This window comes from Somniosus microcephalus, chromosome 15, assembly GCF_052327205.1.
Source record: "Somniosus microcephalus isolate GS21.2 chromosome 15, FLI_Smic_1.0, whole genome shotgun sequence".
Classification (NCBI taxonomy): domain Eukaryota; kingdom Metazoa; phylum Chordata; class Chondrichthyes; order Squaliformes; family Somniosidae; genus Somniosus; species Somniosus microcephalus.
Window position 1 is genome coordinate 40,865,947 of NC_141001.1, and position 13,735 is coordinate 40,879,681.

The 13,735-nt window shown below is 46.4% G+C and overlaps 1 protein-coding gene across 1 annotated transcript in view; it reads right to left on the minus strand.

Moving 5' to 3' along the window:
* tkfc (triokinase/FMN cyclase) overlaps window positions 1–13,735 on the minus strand; it is an 84,899-nt gene that overhangs the window by 2,082 nt on the left and 69,082 nt on the right. Inside the window, exons 15-16 of the mRNA XM_086007662.1 lie at window positions 4,605–4,638; window positions 2,102–2,191 (exon numbers count right to left, since the gene is read on the minus strand). Coding sequence (XP_085863788.1) covers window positions 2,102–2,191; window positions 4,605–4,638 — 124 coding nt within the window. The remainder of the gene's footprint in view (window positions 1–2,101; window positions 2,192–4,604; window positions 4,639–13,735) is intronic.

Here is a 13,735-nt window from a genome sequence, read left to right on the forward strand (position 1 = left end):
GTTGTACTGTAGGAAACGCAGCAGCCATTTTGCGCACAGAAAGCTCCCATAAACAGCAATGCGATAATGACCAGATAATCTGTATTTGTTATGTTGATTGAGGGATAAATATTGACCAGGACACGGGGATAACTCCCATTCTCTTCTTCGAAATAGTGCCAAAGGATCTTTTACGTCCACCTGAGAGGGCAGATGGGACCTCGGTTTAATGTTTCATTTGAAAGACGGCACCTGTTAGTGAAGTGCTCCCTCAGCACTGCACTGGAGTGTTAGCCTAGATTTTTGTGCTCAAGTCTCTGGAATGGGACTATGAACTCTCAACCTTCTGACTCAGAGGCAAGGGTGTTACCCCCTGAGCCACAGCTGACACATAGGCTGCATCATACCACATTCAGCATAGAAACATAGAAGATAGGAGCAGGAGTAGGCCATTCAGCCCCTCAAGCCTGTTCCACCATTTAATGACAACATAGCTGATCATCCAAATTCAGTACCCTGTCCCCACTTTCTCCCCATATCGCTTGATCCCTTTAGCCTTAAGAAATATATCGAATTCCTTCTTGAATATATTTAATGAATTGTCCTCAACTGCCTTGTGTGGTAGAGAATTCCACAGGTTCACCACTCTCTGGATGAAGAAATTCCTCCTCATCTCAGTCCTAAATGGCTTACCCCTTATCCTTAGACTGTGACCCCTGGTTCTGGACTCCCCTGCCATCGGGAACATCCTTCCTGCATCTAGTCTGTCTAGTCCTGTTAGAATTTTATAAGTTTCAATGAGATCCCCTCTCATTCTTCTAAACTCTAGCGAATATAATCATAATCGACCCAATCTCTCCTCATACGCCATTCCTGCCATCCCAGGTATCAGCCTGGTGAATCTTCGCTGCACTCCCTCCATGGTAAGAACATCCTTCCTCAGATAAGGTGACCAAAACTGCACACAATACTCAAGGTGTGGTCTCACCAAGGCCCTGTACAACTGCAGCAAGACATCCTTGTTCCTGTACTCGAATCCTCTCGCTATGAAGGCCAACATACCATTTGCCTTCTTAACTGCCTGCTGCACCTGTATGCTTACCTTCAGCGACTGGTGCACAAGGACACCCAGGTCTCGTTGCACTTCCCCTTTTCCCAATCTATTGCCGTTAAGATAATAATCTGCCTTCCTGTTTTTGCCACCGAAGTGGATAACTTGCATTTATCCACATTATACTGCATTTGCCATGCATCTGCCCAATCACCCAACCTGTCCAAATCATACTGGAGTTTCTCTGCATCCTCCTCACAGCACACATGCCACCCAGCTTTGTGTCGTCTGCAAACTTGGAGATATTACATCTAGTTCCCTCGTCTAGATCTTTTATATATATGTTGTGAATAGCAGGGGTCCTAGTACCTATCCCTGCGGTACCCCACTAGTCACTGCCTGCCACTTGGAAAAAGACCCGTTTATTCCAACTCTTTGCTTCCTGTCTGCCAACCAGTTCTCTATCCAAGACAGTACCTTAACCCCAATCCCATGTGCTTTAACTTTGTATCTTGCATCCCACACATCATGTGCTGTGTTAATCTTGCAGGCAAGCAATTATTAACCACGAGGCAGACATGTATACACCGGGGAATCATCATGTCAGTAATTTTTTTTATCATGAAGCAAAACCAAAAGATTCTGAATATTACAGGAAGTTACTAGAAGAAATCCACTATTGTGTTCTTCCAGTGCATGTGTTGGGTATTCATGAATATTAATCCAATGCTAATGAATATTAATCAGGTAGTGGTTCATTAGAGAGAGAACGTGCACTCTCCATAACTTCTTCTGAAGCTGCTGATTTTTGCTGGCCTACAGCTTCAATGGCAGCAGTGTTCCTCAGATATTTGGCCCAAGTAATCATTCATTTTGTGTTACCCCCAGGCAGTGATTGTCAGCAGGCTAATCAAATGTGAAGGGCATCAATACCGAGCCCAATCCTGTCCTCACCTGACATCCTTGTGCACAAGCTCCAGCTGGGTCACTGGATAGTGATCAGAAGCAGGAGCTCTAGCTGATGTTTGCCTCCCTAACTCATGTATTGATTTGAGCTCAGTTGTTCCTTACCTGCACAGCCTCAGCCAGCACCTGCAGTTCATTGCCATCTTCATCTGTCATCTTGCGTAACTCATCCGCAGCAGCACAGAGTGAGTCAAGCTAGGACAGAAAGCACAAAATAGTGCAGATTGGGATCCATGCAAAACAATTAGGTTAGTGTGCAGCCTACTATCTAAGGTTTAGTATGGCCTACCCCATCCTTGGATAAATGACCAGAAAATAAACATGAATTAAAACCAATCCTGAAGCCCAGAAGCAGCTCCCCTCTACAATTGGGATCTCAACCATAGTTTAAAGGGTTAAAGCTTTAATTTAAGAGCATACAGCCACTTGCATGTATATAGCACCTTTAACAGGAAAACGCCCCAAGGCTTTTCACAGGAGCATAATCAGTCAAAAATTGACACTGAGTTAAAGAAGGAGAAATTAGGATGGGTGACATGGTTAAAGAGGTTGGTTTTAAGGAGGGTCTTAAAGGAAGAGAGGTGGAGAGGTGCACAAGAGGCAAAAGTTGGAGGAATGCAGAGTTCTTGGAAGGTTGTAGAGCTGGAGGAAGTCACAGTTAGGGAGAGGCGAGGCCATGGAGGGATTTGAACATGAGGATGAGAATTTTAAAATCAAGGTGTGATTTTAAAATACACAGTGTGATATTGGGCCAGAATTTGTGGTCTCCCTGACAGCGTACTCTCAGAATACACCATTGTAATCCATTTGAAAGACCCCGCAACTTCCAGGTTTCCGCTTGCACATGCAGGAAATCCGGAACTTGCAATCTGTCAAGCTACGCCTTGACAGATCATCCAAACCGCATGGAAAATGAGTATGGCAGGCACAGAGTTGGCTATTTGCCCAACAACTGCCCAGGCAATTGCCCACAAAACTCGTACGGTTAGTAAAAGCAGGTGCAGGGCCTGCTTTCATCAGCATAAGGGTATATATAAGCCTTAAATTAAACATTTAAAAATCAAAAATGATGCACAAACACTTTAAATTAGTTTATACCAATATTGGCCTGGATTAAGATGTTTAAAATTATTTATCAAAAAATTAAATTTTTGTTGAGGTTGCTGCAATTATTACAAGGTTTGATAGGGTGGATGCTGAGAGAATGTTTCCCTTGGCTGGGGAGTCTAGAACCAGGGGCCACAGCCTCAGGATAAAGGGTAGGTCATTCAGGACTGAGATGAGAAGAAATTTCTTCACACAGAGGGTGGTGGATCTTTGGAATTCTCTACCCTAGAGGGCTGTGGAGGCTCAGTCATTGGGTATATTCAAAACAGAAGTCGATAGATTTCTGACTAGTAAGGGCATCAAGGGATATGGTGATAGGGCCGGTGAATGGAGTTGAGGCAGAAGATCAGCCATGGGATCAAGGGGTATGGGGAGAAAACAGGGACCGGGTACTGAATTTGGATGATCAGCCATGATCTCATTGAATGGCGGAGCAGGCTCGAGAGGCCGAATGGCCTACTCCTGCTCCTATCTTCTATGTCTATGTCTATGATCTCACTGAATGAGGGGTCGAGGGGCTGAATGGCGTACTCCTGCTCCTATTTCTTATGTTCTTATGCAATGAAGTTGCATAAAAGTATGAATAACATTGAAATTCAGTACATTTATATTTATTAGAATTCTGTAAATTGCATAATTATTTGGGGATTCCATTGCATATCATTAGGGGATTCCCTTCGTAAATAACTACAATGGAGGACCGGGCCCATGTGATCCCAGGGATGCTTCTGAACCACCTGTGTCCCTGGGATCCGTGGGCCTGTCCGCCTGGAGGCCCGAGACCGAAACTCTCGGCAGCCTAGAGGTAGGTTCAAATTTGTTTCATGGGTTGGAGGCGTACTCTGGAGGTATGCCTCTGACCACAAATTCTACCCCATTATAGTGAAACCAAATTTCCCACCGACACATTATGTCATTGTGATGTAAATGATGGACATTTCTGCTCCCTCCTCAAATATCAAAAAGTTTTTTTTTTAAGAACAGTGCCCCTTTAATAAAATACATCTTCACAGCTGGTTCAGTGTATTGAATATTACCTCAGGCGGAACTTTGTCTGAATTTCTGCACAAAAGGGACAGAGAACCACTGTCTGAGGGAAGGGTTTGCAGGCACAAGGAGCAGCATGTGAAGCTTCAGTAACATTGTCTGGACAGGAACATGGGCCAAGGGACGAGAGCTCCACCAACAGGGCAAGCACCCCTATCAATCTTGCATTTTCTTGGCAGCCAGACTGAGTGAATCCAACAAGTTTACGTTGCGGTTCCCCATATTCAACACAGTTGAGGGATCAAAACTGTTACTAAACTTGGGACCTTCCTGATCTGTATGACTCAGTCCTACTGTGGGTAGCACTTCTAACAACTAAGTCACTGGAGGACTATGTGACAGATGTAAAAGCAGCCACAGTCTAGATTAAATTTCCTTCCAATATCTGTAATATCAATTTCTCTCAGCATTTACCTGTAACTGAAACTGCTCAAGTACAAGAGGCAGGACTCACCAAGGTTCTGTCTCCTGGCTCCGCACCTCCATACCTGTGCAGCAAGAAATAACAAATTTAAACAATTGTTGGCAAGCACCACAGTCACATCAGCACTCTGGAAAGAAAAAAGTGAGAAAATGTTTAAATCCAAGCAAAATATTTAGCACTGCAAGAAAGTATGATAGAATCTTGGGATCAGGTGGTGTTTGAAGAGTCCCGGATTGAAAGTCTCGTAGTCAGGTAGAGTTCTGGGATAAGACAGAGTTTGAAGAGGTCTGGAATGAGAGTCCTGTGGATCAGACAGAGGTTAGAGAGTCCATGGATCAGAGTCCTGGGATCAGTAGGAGTTTGGAGAATTCTGAAGTTTGAGTTCTGGGACAGATAGAGCATAACCAGCCCGCCCGCCCTGCCATAGTGACTATTGGTGTGGGACTCATCTATCTCTGTTCAGCACAATCAGGTGTATTTTTTTTATACTCGTTTTATGGGATGTGGGCGTCGCTGGCAAGGCCAGCATTTATTTCCCATCCCTAATTGCCCTCGAGAAGGTGGTGGTGAGCTGCTTTCTTGAACTGCTGCAGTCCGTGTGTAATGTTTGTCTAAAAGTCAAATTGTTGCAGTAAAAACTCTGCACTATATGTTTGTACATAGAGACCCCGTGAACTTCACTTCTTCATCCTTGACAAGATGATTTCGGGGTAGAGTTTCCGCTTTGGGCGCAATTGGCGATTTCGGCACAAATTGCGCCCAAAATTGCGTCTATTTTGGAAAGTGTTTTTTACCCTGGGTTTCCGCTCAAACTCATTTGCATATCACCGAACAAAATCTGTCATGAACCAGCACAATTGGGCAGCGCTTTAAAATGCAATTTAAAAAAAATGTTGCTTTAAAAACTATTCCATCACATATTTAAGAGTGGAAACTTGGTAAAGTTTTAATACAGCTGAAAATGGGTTTAATCACAAAAACATTTTAAATCAGAGTCAATCGACCACCTGTGAGAAACATGTAAATTACTGAAAATGACATTTAAAAAATATACAAAACTATTTTCCAATTTGATTGGAGTACAGTAGTCAGTTCCTTAGTAAACTTTTTTAAAATGTCATTCAAAACATACCCACGAGTGTCCGTGCACCCAAAAGATCTGGCTTAATTTTGGGGCCTCCTCAAAGGCCTGCAAACGAGTGCAATTAGCAGAAACTCCCAGCAGTAATTAATTCACCCTGGGGGCATGACCAGTTTTGTGGACATTCTCGCATGATGTTTTTAAAACTAGCGCAAAAGATTGCGGAAACACGATTGTGCTGAACACAATTTGCGCTTAAAATTCAACGATCTATTGTGCCGGTTACACTGATATCGGGGGAATTGTGCTGAAAAAAACCCAGAGCAATCAAGTGGAAACTCCAGGCTAACATCTCTTGACCGGAGAGACATGAGAAGTAGTCAATATGACATAAGCACACGAGACCTGCTCCTTCCACAGACCATGCATGAGAACCTAAATCCCCACCCAAAATATCCATTCTCCCTCGAACAGATCTATTAATATCACTATAACCATAAAATGTCTTTCTATTTTGTGTTAATTCTAGGGATGTAGGTGCCATTGGCAAGGCTGACATTTATTGACTATCCCTAGTTGCCCTGGAGAAGGTGGTTGTGGGTCTTTTTTGCGAACCGTTGCAGTCCATGTGGTGAAGATGCTCCCTCAATGCTGTTAGGTGGGGAATTCCAGGATTTTGACCCAGCAACAATGAAGGCACGGCGATATATGTTCAAGACAGGATGCTGTGTGACTCCGAGGGAGACTTGGCGGTGATGGTGCTCCCATGCACCCGCTGCCCTTGTCGTTCTGGGTGGTAGAGGTTGCAGATTTTGGAAGTGCTGCCAAAGAAGCGTTGGAGAGTTGCTGCAGTGCATCTTTTAAATAGTATACTGCAGCCATGGTAGGTCGGTGGCAAAGGCAGTGGATGGTTAAGCTAGAAGTGATGATCAAACAGACTGCTTATTCCCAGATGTCATCAGGCTTTGAGTTTTGTTGTAGCTGCACCCATCATGGCAAGTGAAGAATATTCCATCGCAGTCCTGACTTGTGCCTTGTAGGTGATGGAAAAACATTGGGGAGTCAGGAAGTGAGCAGTTCTAAAGCCTCTGCTGCACTTGCATGGTGCCCATTTTTGCTGAATTAAAACTATAATTTAAAATGCATAATTATGTGCGTGAAGGAGGCAGTGGGGAATTCAAAAATTATTCTGCTCAGGGAAGAAGATATTAATGACTACTTTCTGTGGATTCAAGTTAACAGATTTTCCTGTCTGGTGGAACTATTGGGGGGGGGGGGGGGGGATTTCAACCTGGAGCAGCGCGTGTGTTACGTACGGGTGGAGGGTTCAAGTGGGCGAAAATGCGCTTGCATCAGGAAGCCGGCGCCAATGCAGAAGCCGACTTCCGGGTATAGTTCGGGCATGTTCGGCTGGTTGCGCATAATCCCGAACACCTGGGAGGCGAGTTAGCAATTTAAATATGTTATTAGATCAATGCCAGCAATATTTTAACCTATATTCAAATTTAATGGCTCATCCACAGGTTTCCCGGGCTTCCTGAAATTCGCCATTTCGAGAACAACCAAGGCGAGAACAGAATGGCAATTCATGGGGCTCATTAAAAGTCAGACAAATACAGCAATAAACAGTGCTCGCACCTGCTTTCTTAACTACCACTGGGAAAGGGCTTATTGAGAGTACTTGTGGGGAGAAGTTAATTTCTGCACTTTGGAGGTATTGAGACTCAGATCAATTGAGACGCCTTGGCTGTCTTAGATTGAACCTTGGACGTGGAGCAAGATGACCATCAGCAATAACAGTCTGCTGTGGAGAGACCTGCAGGTGGCGAGCACAGAGGGGAGCAGCAGATGGGTCAAGCTTGCAGGAGGCACTACCCGCATAACAGAGTGTACAGCTAGCTGCTCAGCTTCCATGACCTCTTGGAAGAGCAGTGCTTCCACAGGCTAATGTTGTCGGGTCAGGTGGTGGTAGACATCTGCAGCCTCCTAGAAGAAGACCTGCTGGAACTGGTGGTCAAGCATTGCCAGTGGCTGTGAAAGTAACCACTGCCCTCAATTTGTTGGCCTCCGGATCCTTCCAGGGCACTACTAGAGACATATCCAGGATTTCCCAGTTGGCTGCACGTAAATGCATAAGATTGATGGGTTGGTAACCAGGGCCGGGAATTATGTCAACTTCGCCTGTGATGACGCCAGTCAGAACGAGTGGGCACTCTGGTTTGCATCTCTGGCTGGCTTCCTACAGATGCAGGGCATCATCAACTGCACACACATGGAAATCCGCAGCCCCCCAGAACAACCAAGATTATTTGTTAACTGCAAAGGGTTCCATTCCATCTATGTGCAGCTGGTGTACAACCATAAGAAAAGGTTTATGCAAGTGAGCGCCAGGTCCCGGGAAGCTACCATGATGCTTTCATCCTGCGGCAGTCCAAGCTCCCTCATCTATTTGGGTCTGCAAGCAGACTTAAGGGGTGGCTGATAGGAGACAAAGGAAACCCCCATCAAACTTGGCTGATGGCACCCGTGAGAAACTCAACCAATTAAACCCAAGAGTGGTACAGTGAAAGCCATGTAACAAACAGATGTGTCATTGAGCAAGTGATCAGCATGCTCAAGATGCACTTCAGGTGCCTGAGCAGATCTGGAGGCGACCTTCAGTACTCACTAGCCAGGGTCTCCAAAATGATTGTGGTGTGCTGCGCTTTGCACAACATTGCGCAGCAGTGAGGATTGGAGCTGCAGGAGTAACAAGGCACTGAGCACACACTGGGGTCGATTTTTCCGAAGCTGTCGGGAAGGCGGCGGGACTACAACTTTCGGGTTTTTGACCCGCCTACATCGACGTCTGGCCAATCCGCGCGATTTTCCTTTGATTGACCTTGTTGAGCCCACCCAGCGGGCTCAGCAGGCCAATTAAGGGCCACCCGGCAACAAGTGACGTCACAGGCTGCAATTTCATCTGTCAAGAGTTCTTGACAGATGAAATATCAGTGTTTCACAGCTGTTTGAAGCTGTGAAACACTGACAGTCTGAGTTATAACCCGAGTCCTTCTGCACAGACTCAGTTAGAACTCTCAGCAGCACTCAAAGCTGAAGGCCGTCACTTTTCACAGATCGCAGCCATTCAGCTTTAACTGCCGGCTGAGTGATGGGCTCCCGACGCCTACAGGAAGAAAGGCTGTTAAGTACAGGTAAGTAAAAGTTCTTTACACACTTTAGACACACCAAACACACTTACCTTTACACTCATGCACCCATCACTCACCTGAACACCGACATCGCGACCCCTCCAACTCCTTCAACCCGACGGCCCGCCTGCTCTAACCTGGCGTGGTTTGGAGCCGTCGGGAAACCCACACGAAACTGCTCAAAATAGGGATTAGGCTAAAAACTGCCTGTTAACTACCTGTTAACAGGCAGTTAGTTGGCAGTAATCCCTTCCCGCCTGGGGTCGGCGGGTCCCATTGCGGGGCAGGTACCCGCCGCCTCTGAAAGTTGCATGGAGTGGGGTTTTGGGCGGGATGGTGTCGGGACCCCCAAATTCAGGATTTCCCCCCCCCCCCCCACACGCCTGAAACCCCGCCTGACGGCTCCACGAAAACCGACCCCACTGTCTCCAGACGAATCTGAGGAGGAAGATGGCGACCCAATGCAGCACCAGCCGCTCATGTTGCCTGAAATACCAGGGATTCCCTGGTTCAGTTAGTTACCACTACTGAACCGATGTAACAACCACCCCACCGTTCGTCCACCCCAATCCCACTGACACAAAGCAGTCCTGCAACCACCCACTGCACATCCCCGGTTGGTCCCTGTCAATTCATGTCTTCCCATTCATCAACACGCATTGAAAAGGCGAGTTGCCACCCAGCAATCAAGAATGAGCAACACCGAAAAGTGGTGTAAGGTAATATATTTTATGTGATTCTACTAAAGAACAGAAACTTAACAACATAACATTTTCTCATACACCCTTATCCTTGCGTAACTACAAACTCTTCCTTTTCCTACCGCTCCTATGTGGTGCAACCTCTGTGGCTTCAGCAGAGTTAGAGGCAGGCTGATCACATCCCTGCTTTGACTGTTGAGATGCTCTTGGCTGACAACCTCTGAGAGTTGGAGCCCGTGAGGGCCCCACCAACGACTGCTCCACCTGCACCTTTGTAGGGGCAGACTTGGCCATCGGGAGAGGACGCAGTATGTTGGGTACTGACTGAGGGGGGAGGGCAGCAACGGGTGAGAAGTGGAAGCGCTTTGCGTGGAGTCCCCATCTCCATGATCCCTTTTGCCATCATCCCTCTCATGGGCCAGCGGCACTTCACTCTTACCTCTATGCTGGAGAGCACCTTGGTGCAGATCAGTGCAGTGCTGTAAGGCCAAGGCTGAGGTGTCTGTCAACCTATTTAAGGCGCCAGACATGATAGCATCCAGAGTCTGCACAGTCGCGCTCAAGACCTGCATGGACTCATTTGATTGCCGCGACTGACGTTCCACAAAGTTGGCCACTCTATTCATGGAAAAAAGACATCCTTGCAATGCCATGTGACATCAACCCACTCATGCTTGAGCTGGACTCCTCCATGGAAGGCCTATCATTACAGAAACATATTTTCTGCTGTCCCTCAATGATTATTCTTTTCATCGATGGCCAGGGGGTACAGTATCTGCATCCAGCTGAACAGAGCTTGGAGTGGAAGGCACACTCCGATGCAGACTCTCCACAGCTGTCCTTGCCATCACTGTCTGCTCTTGCTCACTTGTGAACTGAGAGTCACCAGGTGAAATCCCAACTAACTGCCTAACTTGACCCACCAAAGTGTGAGTATCTGCGCTGGTGCATTGTAAGCATAAGTCCTGTGAAAGTGCACCCTCAGAAGGAATCAGCTCCTGAGGATAGGTCCAACTGCTGCTGCAGGCATGAATGTCCTGGTGGAGAGAAAAGATATGAATTAGTACTGCCAAGTTACGAATGTTACAACTTATCATTATGAAGATGATCCTATTTCCCTCACTGTTGAAATCAAGTCAACATGACTGAGTGTTGTATGACACGTGGGTTGATGATATTTAATTCTGTCGCTGGGTAGCTGGGATGTTCCCATCTCAGATGGCCAGGGATGCCAAGACGCTACTGATCTCCAGTGCGTCCACCTCTGCAGTTATTAGCTTTGAGATCTGTAGAGGATCATGTCTGGTTCTCTCCCTCTCCCTAGTGTTCTGCGCTCTCTTCTCCTGCAATGGGGGTAAAGAACAGACCTATGAGAGACTGTAATGGCATGTGTTCACCCAATGGATGCATAGCATTTGGTGAGGGTGACTTATCAGGGAGAGGCATCAAATTGCAGAGGATCAGGGTAAGTGGCTGGGTAGCTGGGGATGTGAGGATCTGCATAGAAAGCAAAGGATGGGTGCACTTGCAAGGTAAGTGGGTGTAAGGAGTGATATGATGGAGTAGGCTTGACAATGCAGAGTGAAGGCGGGCGGGGGGGCAGGTGATGCACACAACAGGATATAGGTGAATGTGAAACTGTATTCACCTTTCCTGACCTGGTTAGGGCATTAAGGCGCTGCCTGCACTGTAGCCAGGAGCGTGGCATAATGCTCCTGCTGTTAACCTCCTCGGTCACATCCAGCCACGCCTTCTTTGTGGCAGCAGCAGGTTTCTTTCTTAAGTTGCTAGGGAAGAGTATCTCTCTCCGACTCCTCAGTGCCCCCATCAGTACATCAAGAGAGGCGTCATTAAAGCAGGGCACAGCCCTTGAGCGTCTTGAGTCCATCTTCTGCAATTGCTGTCTCTGTGGAAAACCTCCCAACTCCTCCAAATTCTATCTTTAGATTGGCCCTTTAAATACTTGAGCTGCGATCACGTCATGCGGGTTTGCACCACGCCCGCTGTCGCGCATTCGACGCCAAGCCCGGTAGTAATATTTTAATGCTGTGGCTGCATTAAAATGCCAGATGTGCTGAAATTACTCCCGGGTTTCGCACGCAATATCGGACCCCACCAATCCGAATGTGCCTCGAAGTTATTATAGAGGCCATTGTATAATTGAACCTCACAGCCTGAGAAGCCACAAAAATAAGATAAATATCCAGTGTTTAATCATGTGGAGGCTTTAATTACAGAGGTTATTTATGTTTCTGTTGAATAATTTTCAATATCAACATCACTAGCAAAGCAAACTTCAGAACTCAAGCCCTCATCCTATCCCATGCATCATCTTGATTCCATCCCAGACTTTACACCTACTCAGATTTTGGAATCAGCAAAAATCTGCCAAAGCTGCACACATGATAAATACAATTGAAGATGACCATTAAGCCAATTTTATTCCATCCCCCCAGAAATAAAACCAGTGTTTTTGCCCTCCTTACTCTATCTGGGAGCCAACTCCATGTATTGATTATACCATGTGAAGAACTTCCTGATCATTGGCCTTTTACTAGGTTGAACCTGTGGCCCCTTGTCCTACTCACAATTTAGTTTGAAGTAATTTTCCAGATTTACCGTTTCCATTTGGTTTACCAATTTGCAAACCTTTGTAAGATCATCTCCTTTCAAGGTGGAAAAGCACAAGTTTCTCCTGTCTTTCTTCACAACTCAGACCTCTCACACTAGGGATCGATCTAATGGCTCTTCTCCGCACTGCCTCCGGCACTTAAATGTCTCCTCTGTGACTGTGTGAGGTGAATTGGGCACAGTACGTTAGATGAGATCTGGCAGAACTTGTAGAGTTTGAGCTTACTTTCCCTGACTTGTATTCTACTGTTTTGGCTATAGCTCAGCATTCGATTGGCTTTGTTGATTGGTGAATGCTGCTCTGAATTGGTAGGACGTGTTGAGCTTCGAGTCCACTAAGACTCCTAGATCTCTCACAACTTCATCCTTAGCTGCTTCAACACCATTTATGGAATATGTGAAGTACGTTAAATTTGTCCATTATATATTTCATCTACCATTCGTATGGCCACATACACATTTTGTCTGACGTTGTATTTTCTGCACAGTCTTATCAGAATCAACTGCTTCTCTTGGCTTGGTATCATCTACAAATTTGACTAATTTACAATGAGTTTCTGAATCCAAGTCATGATTAAATTAAAAACAGAATTGGTCCCATTAGACATACCTAGGTCACCCCACACAGTACAATCTGTCTGCGCCCGTTGAAAGTAATTCAGGCAGCACGTAAAATTCGTGCTGCCTGCTCATTAATATGATTGAAGCGCTGAGCCCAGCACTGAACACGCTGTTGGTTGGCTCAGCGTTTAGCAGGGGGCCCAATATCATGGGAAGTCTGATCTGTATTTAAAGGTTGGCTGCAGAGTGATACGCTGTCTGCACTTCTCAACGGGGGAGGTGCTTTGTGAAAGAAGTACCTCATTCTGAGTGGAGCTAAGCAATGGGGAGGCTAGCAATGTCGCAACAGGGCAGAGAAAGGGCACCTCGGACTTGGATGCAGCACTGGAGGCCTTGGTGCAGGGGGTTGATAGGAGGAGAGAGGTGCTCTACGCGCAAGGGACCAGGAGGCCTTCCAGACGGACTGTACGAAGGCAGTGGGAGCAGATTGCTGAAGCGGTCAGTGCCGCCAGTCTTTCCCCCAGGACCTGGATCCAGTGCCAGAAGCTTAATGATCGCACGAGTGGTCAAGGTCAGTGAATGCATCTCCCTCCAACTGTAGCACTAGCCTCACACACTGCTCAATGTACCACACCCCCATCACTCACCTACCAATAATCTCTTATCAATCAGGACTCATACCTCACAATCATAGCTGTACCTCAGTCACACACTTACCACTGCTGCAAGCCTCAAACCCACTCAGTGCGTCAGCGGGAGAAATCTCGGCGGGAATCGCGGAGCGGCGACTATAAAAAGGCCCCAGAGCCTCAGCGGGCGAAATCTCGGCGGGAATCGCGGAGCGGCGACTATAAAAAGGCCCCAGAGCCTCAGGTAGTCATACCAATCTCCGAGGGAGAGAAGTAAAAAGTAATCGAAGTGTGACGTCACCAAAAGCAGGTAAGTGATTGGTTGGTGAGTATTTCTCTCTAGAAACTATAAACCACAGAGTTAAAG